General features: G+C 34.2%; 1 protein-coding gene across 2 annotated transcripts in view; it reads right to left on the reverse strand.

Annotated features, from left to right (window-relative positions):
* Positions 1-2,862: 2,862 nt before the first annotated feature.
* KYNU (kynureninase) overlaps positions 2,863-14,762 on the reverse strand; it is a 112,329-nt gene continuing 100,429 nt past the window's right edge. For both annotated transcript variants that reach the window (XM_081576081.1, XM_081576080.1), the window contains 4 exons: positions 13,565-13,617; positions 11,179-11,264; positions 5,308-5,538; positions 2,863-3,857 (listed from right to left, as the gene is read on the reverse strand). In XM_081576081.1, coding sequence (XP_081432207.1) covers positions 3,738-3,857; positions 5,308-5,538; positions 11,179-11,264; positions 13,565-13,617 — 490 coding nt within the window. In that variant the 3' untranslated portion in view covers positions 2,863-3,737. The remainder of the gene's footprint in view (positions 3,858-5,307; positions 5,539-11,178; positions 11,265-13,564; positions 13,618-14,762) is intronic.

A 14,762-nucleotide genomic window follows, 5' to 3' on the forward strand; every position in this document is an offset into this window, starting at 1 on the left:
TTGTCACATGTTATACTTAAGAAAACAAGAAATATATACATTGTTTTGATTTTCAGTCATAAACCTTCACTTGACTGTTTAGCATGTTGTAAAGGATTTGATACCAGATAAAAAAGAACAAAAGAAAAACAACAACAAAAAAAGCCTTCTAAAATGAGATGGCATGAAAGTGAGAAATTCTTAGAACCCCAAAATGAATTAAAACAGGAACCTGGGAAGTAAGCAAAGATCAAAGTAAGCTTAGGATCAAAGCATGGCTTTCACCCTAATAGTATGTGCCAAATCCCAGAGTCACTGAGCTTCCGAGCTGATAACTAAATAGGACATGAGACAAGCCTAGATTGGTCAAGGTAAGTATGCTGATAGTAGAGCCTGGCGTAATATTGAGAACCAAAAATATGTAAAGGATCAGCAAGAAAAATTAATTATCTTCTGAAGATTTGTAAATATTAATTGGTCCCCACATGGATTAACCTATCCAGTTGCATGCTGTTCATGTGATTTGAAAAGCCTGAAAAAAAGTCAGAAGTGACCCAGGGCAACTGGCAGAAGCAAGCATGAATATCTTTCAAATAATACACTTTAACCCAGTTCTCAAAGAATTTCAAAAGGTCAAGATAAAGGAGCACCGTAAAGTTAACAATTGCAATATATACAAGGAAACCAGCATTTTATGTGAAAACCAACAGAAACAACTGTAAATTCATCATATATTAGATATGGAATATAAAATTCTTGGGCTTCCCTGATGACTCAATGGATAAAGAATCCACCTGAAGTGCAGATGACACAAATTCAATCCCTGGGTCAGGAAGATCCCCTGGAGGAGGACATGGCCACCCACTCCAGTATTCTTGATGGGAAAATCCCATGGACAGGGGAGTCTGGCAGGCTATAGTCCAAGGGATTGTGACGAATTGGACATGACTGAAGTGAATGAGCATGCACACACATAAAATATTAATATTTATGATTATTAAGAGTAGCTAAAGGAAATGCTGTTTTAGATTTAGCTCCCAAGGAATAGACCTTCAGACAGGGTTTTGGATAAATATGTTTTATTGAAACAATTATCATTTATCACAAAAAAAACTTGGGAAGGAGAAAACAGAAAGCAATAGAGGCTGGACAAGTGTAAAATCCAGGAAAAAATTCTGGTTTTGGTTTAATCCACAAATTAAGAGTGTTGTCTGAAGCATTAACTGGTGTGGTGTGTGTGTGTTCATTTTTTTTTTTTTCCTTTTCTTCTTGTGTGGAAGCTAAAGAATTTATTCTCTGTTATTATAATAATCACCGTGGCTGTTTTAACATGCACACATGACAGAGGCAGTCAACAGCTACCACTGGCAAGGGGGAGTAGCATGGAAATCTTCATGTCCTATTGGTTGGCCTGGAAACTGGTACAGTCACTTTGGAAAAGTTTGCCAGTACTCAGCAAAGTTGAACATGTGTCTGGCCTGTGACTCAGCACTTTCACAGTTGTGTGTCCTGGTTGTACTTTTGAATGTGTACACTAAGAATGTTAATAGCAGCATTGTTACAATATTACAAATGTTTGGAATAACTCACGTCTTCATCAGTAGTAAAATGAATTAACAATTTCAATTATATAATAAATTACTGAGCAGCAATGAGAATGAATGAAAAATTATGTATAACGAATGAATTTCCAAAAATAAGAAGCTGAACAAAAGAAGCAGAAGAATATATACAGTATGATTAAATTTATATAAAGTTCACACAGGCAAGTTTGGCTAATATATTTTTATGGGTAAATATGTAGTTATAAAATTTTAGAGAAAGGAAATGATTAACACAACGTTTAATTCAATGATTATCTCTTTAGGGAGAGAGGGGGATGCAGATGGGAGAAAGTTAGTTTCTAATACTGTTTCTCACCTATCTGATGAGGACAGAGTGCTGATTATGCTTTGAATGGTTTTTAAACACAATTTGATGTAATTCTGATGTAATTAACATGAAATACTTTGGAACTTAAACTGATAAGTGCCTTCATACACCTTCTTTTACTCAACCATTTAGTGAATACACCTAAGATTTTTCTCTCATATAGAAGAAGTTATAGTTTGTGAGTATATATTTACTTGGATGTTTATAGGTTTACAATCTATTTCCCAACGAAGCTACCTGTCCTCTGCGAGCTGAAGCTATGTCTTTTTTTGTGTACCACTATGAGGTTCAAAAACTGTTTCTTCTAGATGAAGTCATTTATGGTCACATTTTAAGGTCTTGAGAATTTTTCCATCTATGAGGATGAGTTTTGCCAAAAGTGGAGGTGGAAAGCATTTCTAAAGTAATTATGCAACTACTCAGCTAAATGAGATAACATATAAATAGAATAGCAGGATACATGGTATGTAGGAAGTACTCCATAAATATCAGTAGTTGCTGGTGTTGGTGTCGGAGCTCTGCAACTTTTTATTTAACTCTGCCATTCAAAGTGGTTGGCTAAGTTAATTTGTTTCATCATGGGCAATAATTACATCGTACTTATTTTTTCTTGCTGCTTATGTACAGAAGTGTGGAATATTTTGCCAATTCATGAATAGTGTTTATGGCATCAACAGCTAAAAACTAGGGGAATCTTACAGGGCTGAATGTAACTGCAGTTTTTTTCACAGTAAGAAAAGTCCATAGATTTGGGACAGGGCTTCAGAAATGAAGCACTTATTTCCTAACTCTGATCCTCAACTGCAAGAATCTTTGAGTGATTTATTTCACTCTTACAGAAGAGAAGCATCTCAAGTTTTTTATCCAGAGCGATTCCCGTTAAACAAAAGCAAGAGATTATGATAACATTAAATAAAAGGACATCCATGAAAAATGGTTTAGGACCCAGGAGTGAGTAAAGAAATCAATTTAATGAACTTCAACCAACATTTGTTGTGATGACATAAAGTAATGAATATTAAAGCACAGGCAAATAATTTATGCAACTTTTGCTTCTACTATGTATACAATTTTAAAACCAGATCTAGGATGATATATACTCAGTATGAGAATCATGGCAGCATCAGGGAATGGTAACATGAAAGAATGGCCAGTGGCAATTTTAAGAAGCTGTTGAATAAAAGTTGAAAGATATTTCTTCTTCACCGGATGTTAAAATGTGATTAAAAGTTGTGTCTTAGAATCAATGAAGTAAGGCATGTACACAAATTACACCCTGATATTAAATGCGTTTCTTAATATAAATTATGACCAAAGTATTTGAAAGCCACTGCCCTAGAAAATGTATTTTGTGTTCTTTAGATTGGAGTCAGGTGGAACATTGTAAAAAGCATACATACTTCATACTGTTCAATGGCAATGCCTATAAGAAATTGCTTGGTAAATTAAAATTAAAGTAATATTTCTAAAATTGATACAAACATTTCTACACACATATGAAGTTGTCATTCAAATTATAATTGAACCAACAGAAAACATTTCATTAACTATGAAATGTGACAGATAATCAAGACTGTATACATAATACTTGCATCAATAAATACTTTGATTCACCAAACACCAAGAAATTGGACAGCCATAGAGATCCCAAGACCACAGACCCTTAGCAAAATTGTCATGTTTTTCTATAAAGTATGCAACTCATTTCCAGTTAATTGTAATCAGTTTTTAAATACTTCCAATAATTAAGACTTGAATAATAGTAATAAAGTAACTGCAGGCTTTCCGTTTTCTTTGCTTTAGTTGCTGTGGAAAATACTGCTATTTTATGTTTCTACAGAGCCAAGTACAGAAATGAGCAGATTGATAAATTTATAAACATCATGGAAAGAATTGTAGAGAGGAACTGGAGCCACTCGAATGCCATCTGGCTCCCGTTTGTCACACTGTAGGGGAAACAAAAAGTAAAGCCACAATAATGTTAACATTTTTCACATAATGGAAATCTGCATTCAGGAGAAACTTACACAAAACATTCATACTGATTACCCTAAAATTTAATATGTAAGCATTTTTTTCACTTTAAGTAAAAACGTCATGTTTCTGTTATTTGAAGCTATTCTCTTAATAATAATTAAAATATTAATGGCTTGGTACATTAATGTCTGAAGTACTTTCCTGAAGTGTCCTCATCCTTTATAAGCATCCAATAGATTGGGTATGTAGTTTTTCTATGGGGAGACCCTGAAGAGACTGGAACCCTTGCACACATTTCAATGAATGAGAACTTCACTGAGATCTGGAGAGTTTTAGTCAATTATATTTCCATTGAATTCAATAATCCCTAATCTCATGAATTAGATAATTCAGCTTAGTCTGAAGATCACTATGACTCTCTTGTTAAGAGACACTTCTACAGGCTAGACAATATAATAAATGATTTGTGTTTGCCAGCACATTAAATTCCATAACAACTTTTGAGGTAAGTATATTTGATTCCAATATGGATGAGAAGTCTCAAGTCAATAGATGTTTACCAACTTTCACAGGAGCACATGGCTTGCAAATGGTAGAATTTTATTTGGATTGCTGATATTCTATGTGTCTCCAAAAACTGGGGAAATCTCTCCTAAATGTTTGGAACACTGAGTGCAGTATTTTCTAAATTATATTATTCCTGGAAATAGATATCACTATTTACCCTGGAATTGCTCATTAAACAATTATTAGTTCTCTTCAAGAGACAAAGAGGACTATTTAGGCACAATAGTAAACAACAACAACAACAAAAATATATTCCATGCAATGTTAACACTCTCAAGATGTGTCTACATGTCTTTCTTTTTTTAAAATTTATTTTTATTTGTTTTGCCATACATTGACATGACTCCACTATTGGTGTACATGTTTTCCCCTTCCAGAACCCCCCCTTCCACCTCCCTCCCCATCCCATCCCTCTGGGTCATCCTGGTGCACCAGCCCTGAGCACCCTGTATCATGCATTTCTTGACTGCAATGAATAGGTTGAAAATAACTTATTTCAATCAAACTAAACAAGACTAATTTCCTTTTTCTCCCTCTACTTACTCCACAAATTTATATTGGGGATTTCACTATTTTTTTTTTTTTCTGCCCAATCTATAATGAAAAAAATGGATAAGTTACATGATACTGTTTCCTACAACAAAATTTGTGGTATTTTCCTTTTTATCAGAAATGACAGATCTCTGTGCCTTTAGTTAAGAGAGTTCTGAATACTTAGTTGGCCCTTAATTTATCCTCCCTGATCAAAATTAAGTATCATAGAAAAATGCATAAACCGAAAAATTCAAATTTTATCCTAAACATTTGCAACCCATAGAGAAAACCTGGTAGGAAAACAAGAGATACACTTACAACCACTCCTCTTTTTTCTAGTTCTTGGAAAATGTATTTTGTTGGAATAGAAAATTTTAGGGTTAGCTGGCAGCCACGTTCTTCTATACAGGATGGAGTAATTATGTTCACGACTGTTTTCTTGCTTTCTGCTTTGTCCTGGCTGAAGTAATGCTTGATCATGTATTCCAGATAACCAGTTAGCAAAATAGATTTTCTCCTCAGTGCTTTCATAGTTGCTTGTTTAAAGATCTGCAGAATGAGAAACAGTCAGTTTCACAGTTTCTTGATTCATAAAGTAAAAATTAACTGTAAATCACGTATAAAAAGGAAATGCCTTCTTCTGACCTTTCCAATAAAACATCTCATTTTAGATAATCTTTTCATAAAAAACATGTATTTTAAGTACTTTGCCATTAAAAATTGAACACAAAGTTTCCATGATAGAATAGATTTACAAATGTTGTTTAAACAATACTTGCAAAAGCAGAAAAAAAATAAGTTAACAGAATGTTCCTTCAGAGCTATTTTAAGTTAGCTTCATATAATTAGTACAAGTAGAACATACCTTAATAAATGGATTTAAATTTTATAAATGTCAGAATTTTTCCTCCAAACATTTTATACAATTATAATCAAGAAGATTTTTTTCTATTCCTGTATAAAGTTTGTTTAGTCCACAAAAATGTACAGGAAGAGTTCAATGCTTATGTGGAAGGCAATGTTACCAATATTATTCATAATCATTTTACCAATTCCTAAATCTCTTTCAGTTTAACAGTAAGAAAACAAGGAGTTAAAAATGATGCCAAGTTTTGTCAGGCAGGAAAGCAAATAATGTTAGATAATGCTTATATATTACTGAAGCCTTTGGTCTTTCTTTTTTTCTTCTTTCATCGTTTTTTTTCTGCTGCTAAACTCTTAACACGGCTGTGAAAATACTGCCACTTGCTTCTTGAGGTTTCTTATATTAAGATGAGTGACAAGGGCACACAATAACTGGTGTTGGAACATTAGGGGTCAGAACAGACATGCTTTTTTAGCTTATCTCCTGAGGTCAAGTAGAGTTTAAAAATATATCCTACATATAAGAACTGAATGAACTGCAAACAGAGAATGATGCACTGGCAGGCCACTTAATGTCCCTTTTCTGTATCGTGGTAGGCCACAGAGCAAAAATAGGGTCATTTAGTGATATCTATACTTTATGAAGTCTATGAAAATAGTTCTTTCTGTATATACACATGGCATGTGTGGGTAGGCATTCTAATAGGACTCAAACTGTCCAGGCATAGATTTTCTTGACCTATTGCAGAGGGTATGTATTTGGCTGAAGGAGAAGATGGAAGGTATATTTAAGTTAATACATTGAAAGAAGAGAGGAGTATCAGACAGTAGAAAGGTATCAGTTTGTTTCCCCAACCAGACCTCATGGACTGTGTCTACAACCTGGAAAGAGTTCATCTGAAAGTAGAAGCTAATATCTGACATATTCAGTGCAAAAAATGCTGCTTTAATACTCGGGTAACCCTCGTTACATGGAGTTTGGTAGGAGGCATCTCTTCATTTCCTATGTAAAAAAAAAAAAAATGGCCATCAGAGAGCCTGACTCAAGAATCAACATTCTCACAGAAGGCAGGAGCAAGGACCAGGTAAAGTCAGGCTGACTGTCAGGCTTGGAATTAAAAAAAAAAAAAAACAAAGACAGGAATCTTTCCAAGCTTCTCTTTGGAGATTCATAGTAATTTGAAGACATTTTAATTATTTAAGTAATTCTAGTAAACTTTCTGGATCTGCTTTGGGTCCCATAAGATGCAGATGTGGGCACTGTGTAAATTAGTACTTTTAATGATATTTCACTTGTATTCATAAGTCAGTAAGACTTTGGGGGATATTGTTTATAGGGTTTTTTAAATGAAGTTTTGCTCTTGCAGATTTGATAACAAGAAACCAAAAGTTTTTCATGACAAATATCTTGATTTTAACGTATCAGTACTCTTTGTTAATAATAAAATAACGTTTAAATGTAAAACTATTTTCCACATTACAACCATAACAAGAGAAGCTGCATTCTGAGGTGGCTTTAAATTCTTCTCACAGAGTGTAAAAGTCTCTTCAGAGGCCTCAGTTAAAAATATTAAGAGGGGATAATAGGAGTTAACAGTGAAGTGGAGTAAATGTCCCCCACCCCCCACCCCCCCCTTTTTTTTTTTGCTTCTCATTATTTTTGTGCTTTCAACACTGTGGAAATCTTTTCTATTTTTTTTTTTTTTAATTAGGAAAAATGAAAAGTGTAGTTTGAAAATATTCAGCTTATAACAGAATTCTTGGCAGAATTTCCACTACTTGGGTTATTTTTCTTACGTGCTAAAATAAATTTGAAGTTAGAAACGTTAAATAATTTTAAATAGGAAAAATAAGTATAGCATGATGTTCTCAACTCTTCAGTTCTTAAAATTGGGCCCCTAATAACTTTCTGAGGAAATTCAGAGTACATTTCTTCTGATTTGCCCTGTATTTTAATTGACTGCTCTAATTTTATATTTTGAAGCTATTTAAATAATTATATTGGCTATCTGTTGTTATGTATAAATAGGACCCTTCAAAATAAAATATAAGTGTTGTTTAATGTCATGTTTACTAATTGGAAGATTGAGGTGACCTCTGAAGTAATCTGGTCCAAACATCTTCATTAAAAGGTTGAGGCAAATGAATTCAAGAGTAGTTGTCATTTGTTTAAGGTCATACTTAGTGTCCCAGTAAGGGATGGCGCATTTGCCTCCTGCTTCCTACCTTATTCTTCGTCTTTATCCACAGTATCTTTAAAATTATTGCATAAATTATTAAATAGGCAACAGTATAAAGAAACAGTTTGAAACTGATTATTTAAGGTGTTATTTATTATCATATCCCTCAATCAAATACACAGGTGAACAATGCCATAACTAATTTAAAAAAATTCTTTGTATTACAAATCTGAAATCATATCCATGTACATCAATTCATATTTTTTTGCATTTTTTATTTAATATTTATTTATTTGTCTGTACCAGATCTTTGTTTTCGCACATGGGAATATCAGCCCTTGTTGCGGCATGCAGCATCTTTAGTTGTAGCATGCAAACTCTTAGTTGCGGTCTCTAAGATCTAGTTCCCTGACAGAGAGTAAACCCAGGCCTCCTGCATTGGGAGCGTAGAGTCTTAGCCACTGGACCACTAGGGAAGTCCCAATATACATTGATTCTTAAGTATAAAATCTCTCCTTCAGTTGGCATTTTACTGTGTAAGAATATTTTTCGAAAGGGAAGTATAGATAACAAATGTAGTTTGAGTTGTGTGTTTATTTCTTTCACTTACTCAAACTTCAACTTCTTATCTCCTATATGCAAAATTTTTAAATAAATAAACTAAGTGCTGAATCTTTTAATTCACTGATAGTCATATAGCAAATTCAAAAACATCTAGAAAGAACAACATTTTAACAGTTACCTAGAGAATGGGAAACAGTGAAATATATTATTTTGTAATTTCAGAATTTTGCAATTTATAATGGGGAGTAAGAATTTCAAAAATACTTTCTTTAACTCAAAGTTTGATCATTTAAAGATAATTTTGGTAAAAATATAGCCTCGACAATGAATTATTTAATAAGGTATTTCTATGAGGCTGCAGAGAAATACTTAAGTGATGAGAAACTCAAGAGAAGTGTACATCCCTTTTCTGGGGCTTTAGGGTCCTTTTCCTAGGTTTAAGTTTAGATATTAAAGTAGAAGATACATCAGTTTTGAGATTCCAGCTGAGAATAAAAACCATATCTAGGTGACTGTTATACAGTGTGGAGCAAAACTATTGGTAGGGAAAATAGGCATCTGTTTTTTTCTGTGGCAGAAGAGGTGAATACTGAAATCAGTCCACTGCAGAGAATACCGAAGTGATAGTGTCTAAAAGACATTTTCTAGGTATGGCTAGGAAATAATTTGCAAAGATGAGTAAAATCAGAGGAAATAACTTTAAGTGCTACTTTTTCCTAAGGCATGCCTTTGTGCCTTATTTCTTTTCTCCTTATTGTATTCATAATTCATCTTCTCCCTGATATAAGTTTGGAAATTATGCAAAATGTTATTTTCTTTAAAAAAAAAAATGTTTAATGGAACTGTTTCTCAGGTTGAATATTTTAAAAACAAGTCAAATATCATTATTCGGTTTGCCAAGCAGATTTAATCACTCCCCCACCCCGCCCCAAATATAATCTGAATCACTGAGAAATCTTGTTACTGGGTCTATTTCAACTCAAAATAGAAATATCTGCCAAAACCTGAAAATAGCACAAGCTCCATCTAGTGGTCACACTGAGTAGGTGTTTTTTAAATTGGGATGAAACGAAACGAGTTGATTACTACTATCTAGTGGTGAAGCTGTATAAAAACAGAGGAACTTGACACTGCCGTCCAGTGGCCAGAATGAGAAGCTGCTTTGAATTTTCACAGAGTTCTAGAATTTTAGGTTTGGAAGAGATTTTGGGAGTCTTTATCCAGTCACTCATGCTGGAATATGGCACAACAGAATTTCCTAAACTAGATGATTTTAGGAGGCTTTCAGTACTTTTAAAAAACCAAATTTTTATTTTAATGTCTATATAGTTAAGATCTCTATTAGAAATATATATGTATGTTTACTTAAAATATATTTTACTTTATGTATATAAAATGTGCATTTCTTTAATATATGTATTAATACCGTTATCAAATTTTTTGTTGTTTTAGTCACTAAGTTGTATCTGACAACTCTTTTGTAACCCCGTGGACTATGTAGCCCATCAGGCTCCTCTGTCCGTAGGATTTCCTAGGCAAGAACACTGGAATGAGTTGCCATTTCCTTCTCCAGGGGATTTTACCAACCCAAGGACTGAACCCAAGGCTCCTGCTGTGTCTCCTGTATTGCAGGCACACTTTACTGCTGGGCCACTGGGGAAGCTCATTATCATATAGTATATAATTATTAACAATATATATTTACTTAGATAAATTTTTGGCTCAATCTGAAACTAATGAATATCTGATATCCAAATAATTAGAAGAAATGTATATGTATATGCATATATATATATGCATTATATGTGTGTATAAATGAATAGTTATAAGTAAGTACCTAGATATGTAGACATAATAGACATATGCATGTCTAGAAAAGCAAGCTGACCCTTTGGGTATTATAATTTAGAGTGAGACTACTTTCAAGTAAAAATATGAATGAACTTACAAATACTAAGCCAGTAATAGTAAATATTACACTTGGATATAATGGCATAGAAATCCCAATAATGGGGAAAATATACCCTACCTCATGAGACAACCTTACTCAGTCTCTGCTTTACTCTGTCTATTCATACTCTCCCTCGCCCCTTAAAGTAAGTCCTCCTATAATTTTGTCATATGGCACTTTGTCAGCTCACTGACTCACAGAACTAGAAGAAATAAGAGTCCCCAGTAATCATAACATTGTCCGACACATGATAATTCTTTAATAAATGTTTGAATGAGTGAATTAATCAAGACTTAAATATTTCAGGTTATTTTCCATATAGAAAGAAGATCCAGTGACTCATTCAAGTTCACACAAATTCTAAGTGGAACTAAATATATGTCACCCCAACTAAGTTCTATTGAACATTAAGTACCAACACTGTGCCAAGCCTTGGGCTGGGGGCTGGAGATATAAATAAAGTGTGACATGAGCCACAGTCACTGTCCTAAAGGAGAACCCTGTCCTTTGTTCATTGTTTATGCACAGTGCATATTAATCTAGCTGATTACAGATAAAATATGACAGCATGTCACAATCAGATAAAGAGAAAGGTGACAATGTGGGAAGTTTGATACATAGATCACTTACCTCTAAACTAGCATGTAAGGAACAGACCAACAGAATGGGAGGATTTGAGATTCGGAATCCATTGACTCCAGGGATTAACTGCAGTTCTGAAAAATTAATATCACTTTTATAGGATGCATCTAAAAAGTGTCCTTTATGGATTTTTTTAATGACAGTAAAGTAGAAGGAAAAAATGTAAGACTTAAAAGCTTTTATTCCCAAGATTTTTGAGATAATTAAAAGAAACTTCATGGACCTAAAATACTGGTATATTTTTCCTTTACCTGCAACTTCCATCTTGTCTACCCCTGTAATAGGGTCAGGGTGGGCATGCAGCTTCTAGTGCAAGATTCTTAGCAGGCAGTTAGAGGTCCCGCTCTGTTAACAGTCAGCCTGGCAGTGGTGCTTGTAGAGGAGAGCGCAGTGAGAGACGGATCGGTGCGTTAGGCCTTGGAACTGGCAGGTGAACTGGGGACCCCAGGGCTGCATTCCACAGAGCGCCAGAGCTCTTGCTACAGCCGTCCACTAGCTGGGCCCAGGCCTTGATGCAGCAGCAAACCTCTCCCTCATCCCCACCTCTGATACCTAATGGCAGTGGCAGTTTCCATGGGACACAGTCCACAGAAGCCTCCAAACCAGAAACCATGTCAATGACAGCAAAATATGAAGACTTGAATGGCTTGTAATTGTAATATCCTCCAAAGGCAGAAATGTGAATGAAATGATATATGAGGGTGACTTTTAACACTAGAATTACTACATCAAGTGACTTCTCTTAGAAAAGAAGAAAAAATGTGGTTTACAAAAATGATCTGCCTAAGAATATATTGAAAAGGTAAGTTAATAACAGACAATGTTCTCATATAATTAATTATATTGAATAGTTGCAAGTTAAATCCAAGAGTTAAAATTACTAGTTAGAGCAAATTGAAAACTAATACTGACTTAGAGTGAGAGAATTTTCTGGGTCTTTAGATATTCATCTAATGAGGGCTAGTCAGACTATGTCCTATGGGTCACATCTGGCCCATTCCTTATTTTTGTAAATAAAACTTTATTGGAACATAGCCCTGTTCACTTGTTTATATATTTCTATGGCTGCTTTAGCACCACAATAGCAGAGTTGTGCACTTGCCACAGTTAACCTCCAAAGCTTAACATATCTACAGTCTGAACCTTCATAGAAAAAAACAATTTGTCCCCTCCTGATCTAATCCAACTTCCTCATTTACAGATAAGAAAACCTATTATAAACAATTTAAATAACTGTATAACAGAGCTCATGATTTCAGCAGCTAAGATAAAATATAGCTTTCCTGATTTGACTCAGAGGGCCCATCTTTATCCTTTGCATCTTGGTTGGTGCAAATGTATATACATGTAACATCAAATCTCAGGATTGGAAGCAGTCTCAAGGATCAAGTTTAAGTTGAATTCTCAGAACATTTAGGAAGTTTTCTATATCCCGTGTGATGGAAGAATAAAGTCACTCAGGAAAGAGAAGTAGGGCAGTTTAAGAACTCCCTGCACTAATTATGTACTTTAATTTCTACCCACTGGGGTTACTGTTTGGCATGTGGTGAAAGCGGGCTTCCCAGGTGGTGCTAGTGGTAAAGAACCCACCTGCCAATGCAAGAGACGTAAGAGATGCAAGTTTGATCCATTAGGAAGGGGTAGGATCCCCTGGAAGAAGGCACGGCAACCCACTCTAGTATTCTTGTCTGGAGAATCCCACTGACAGAGGAGACTGGCAGGCTACAATCCATAGGGTCGCACAGAGTTGGACATGACTGAAGTGATTTAGCACACACATACACATGCTTGTGGCAAAAGCCACAAAGGAGAACAATTTGGGAAAAGAGAGGGATAAAACTGAATATTTATTAACTAGTATGCTGCTTGGTTTACAGCTTTGAATGTGTTTTACCCTCAAACCAAACCCTGAAATAGATATTATTATTCAATAATAATAGATATTATTATTATTATTAGATACATGAGGAAAAAAATTAAAAGTCCAAAATGATCAAATTTGTACAGCATCACAAAACCAATAAACAGCACAATGAGCTTCATACCTAAGTCTCTCTGGGCCTGACTCTAAGACGATTCCTTTCTGTCCCCGCTGTCTGATGGTTTAGGTACTCCATATTGGTGAGACCTGAATTCTGTATTTTAGATTTTGCTTCCTCTTATTTCCCTATAAAAGGATAGACTCAAAATCATGCTAAAATCTATGAATACTTAGTCTTACATTGAGGAAATGTCATTTCTTATTTTAAGAATTCTTAGTGGCATTTTCAAAGTGCACTTTCCATGAGGCATGCATATTACATATCATACAAAGATGAAAACTGAAATAAACTTAAAATAAAATGACTTGTGAAGTAAAATTGAATACACTTACTGTTATCCATCTTAAATCTGGTGTTTAGTTCATGGCCGAACCATCCCACTAACCTGAAACATAAATAGTAACATTAGATATTTTGGTCTGTAAATATAGTCAGAATTAATATAGGACTCTTGGGCCTTCATATTAAAATCATTTGTGATATGAGTCATCAAATACTTAAACATATAAATGCCATGTGATATCATAAGACAATTAATATTTATAACCTCAGAGAGAATAAAAATCAATTTTTCATTAAAATTTTTCATATTCATATATACTTTGCAAAGTTAAATAATCTGAAGAGCTATATTTAATGACCTTGTTTAATATAAAATAAAATGAACAAAAATGTTGTTTCTTTAGATTTTAAAACAAATGAAAACATAAAAGAAAAGTGATTAATACAATAATGTATTCTTTTTGCAATAGGAGTCCTAAAGAGAAATGACATAAAAATGACCTCTAAATTGTTGAAATTTTAATAATTTTCTAAAGAAATTGGTTACTTTCAGAGTTTCATAAGAATGTTAATTGGCCAGACATGAAGTGTAAAATATACAGGAAAAATCATATGTATGTGTGTTTGCTTATTAGATAAAAATTACAAATAGTATGAAGAAAATATAAAATTTGAGAAAGAGACAAATATAGTATTCTTGATATAATCAAGTCTTCCTAAATAAAATGCTAGTTTTAACACTGCCAAAATTAAAAATTCCAATGTACTTTTTTTTGAAATTGGCAGTTTTTTTTATGTTTATATAGAACACATGAGTAAAAATAATAAATTTTGAAACAGAGTATAAAGGTGAATATGCTCTACATTACATGTGAAAGTGAAAGTCGCTTAGTCATGTCCGACTCTTTGCAATTCCATGGACTGTCCATGGAATTCTCCAGGCCAGAATACTGGAGTGGGTAGCCTTTCTTTTCTCCAGGGAATCTTCCCAACCCAGGGATTGAACCCAGTTCTCCCTCATTGCAGGTGGATTCTTTACCAGCTGAGCCACAAGGGAAAGCCAAGTACACTGGAGTGGGTAGCCTATCTGTTCTCCAGGTGATCTTCCCGACCCAAGAATCGAACTGGGGTCTCCTGCATTGCAGGCGGATTCTTTCCCAAGATATAGGGAAGCCCATATTAAAAAATTCATTAAATAAATGAGTATGGTACTGTCACGAGAAGCATCAGGGAGACAAACGCAACGTG

The sequence above is a fragment of the Giraffa tippelskirchi genome, chromosome 3 (genome assembly GCF_054371585.1).
Source record: "Giraffa tippelskirchi isolate mGirTip1 chromosome 3, T2T-mGirTip1v1.2.pri, whole genome shotgun sequence".
In the NCBI taxonomy this organism is placed as follows: Eukaryota; Metazoa; Chordata; class Mammalia; order Artiodactyla; family Giraffidae; genus Giraffa; species Giraffa tippelskirchi.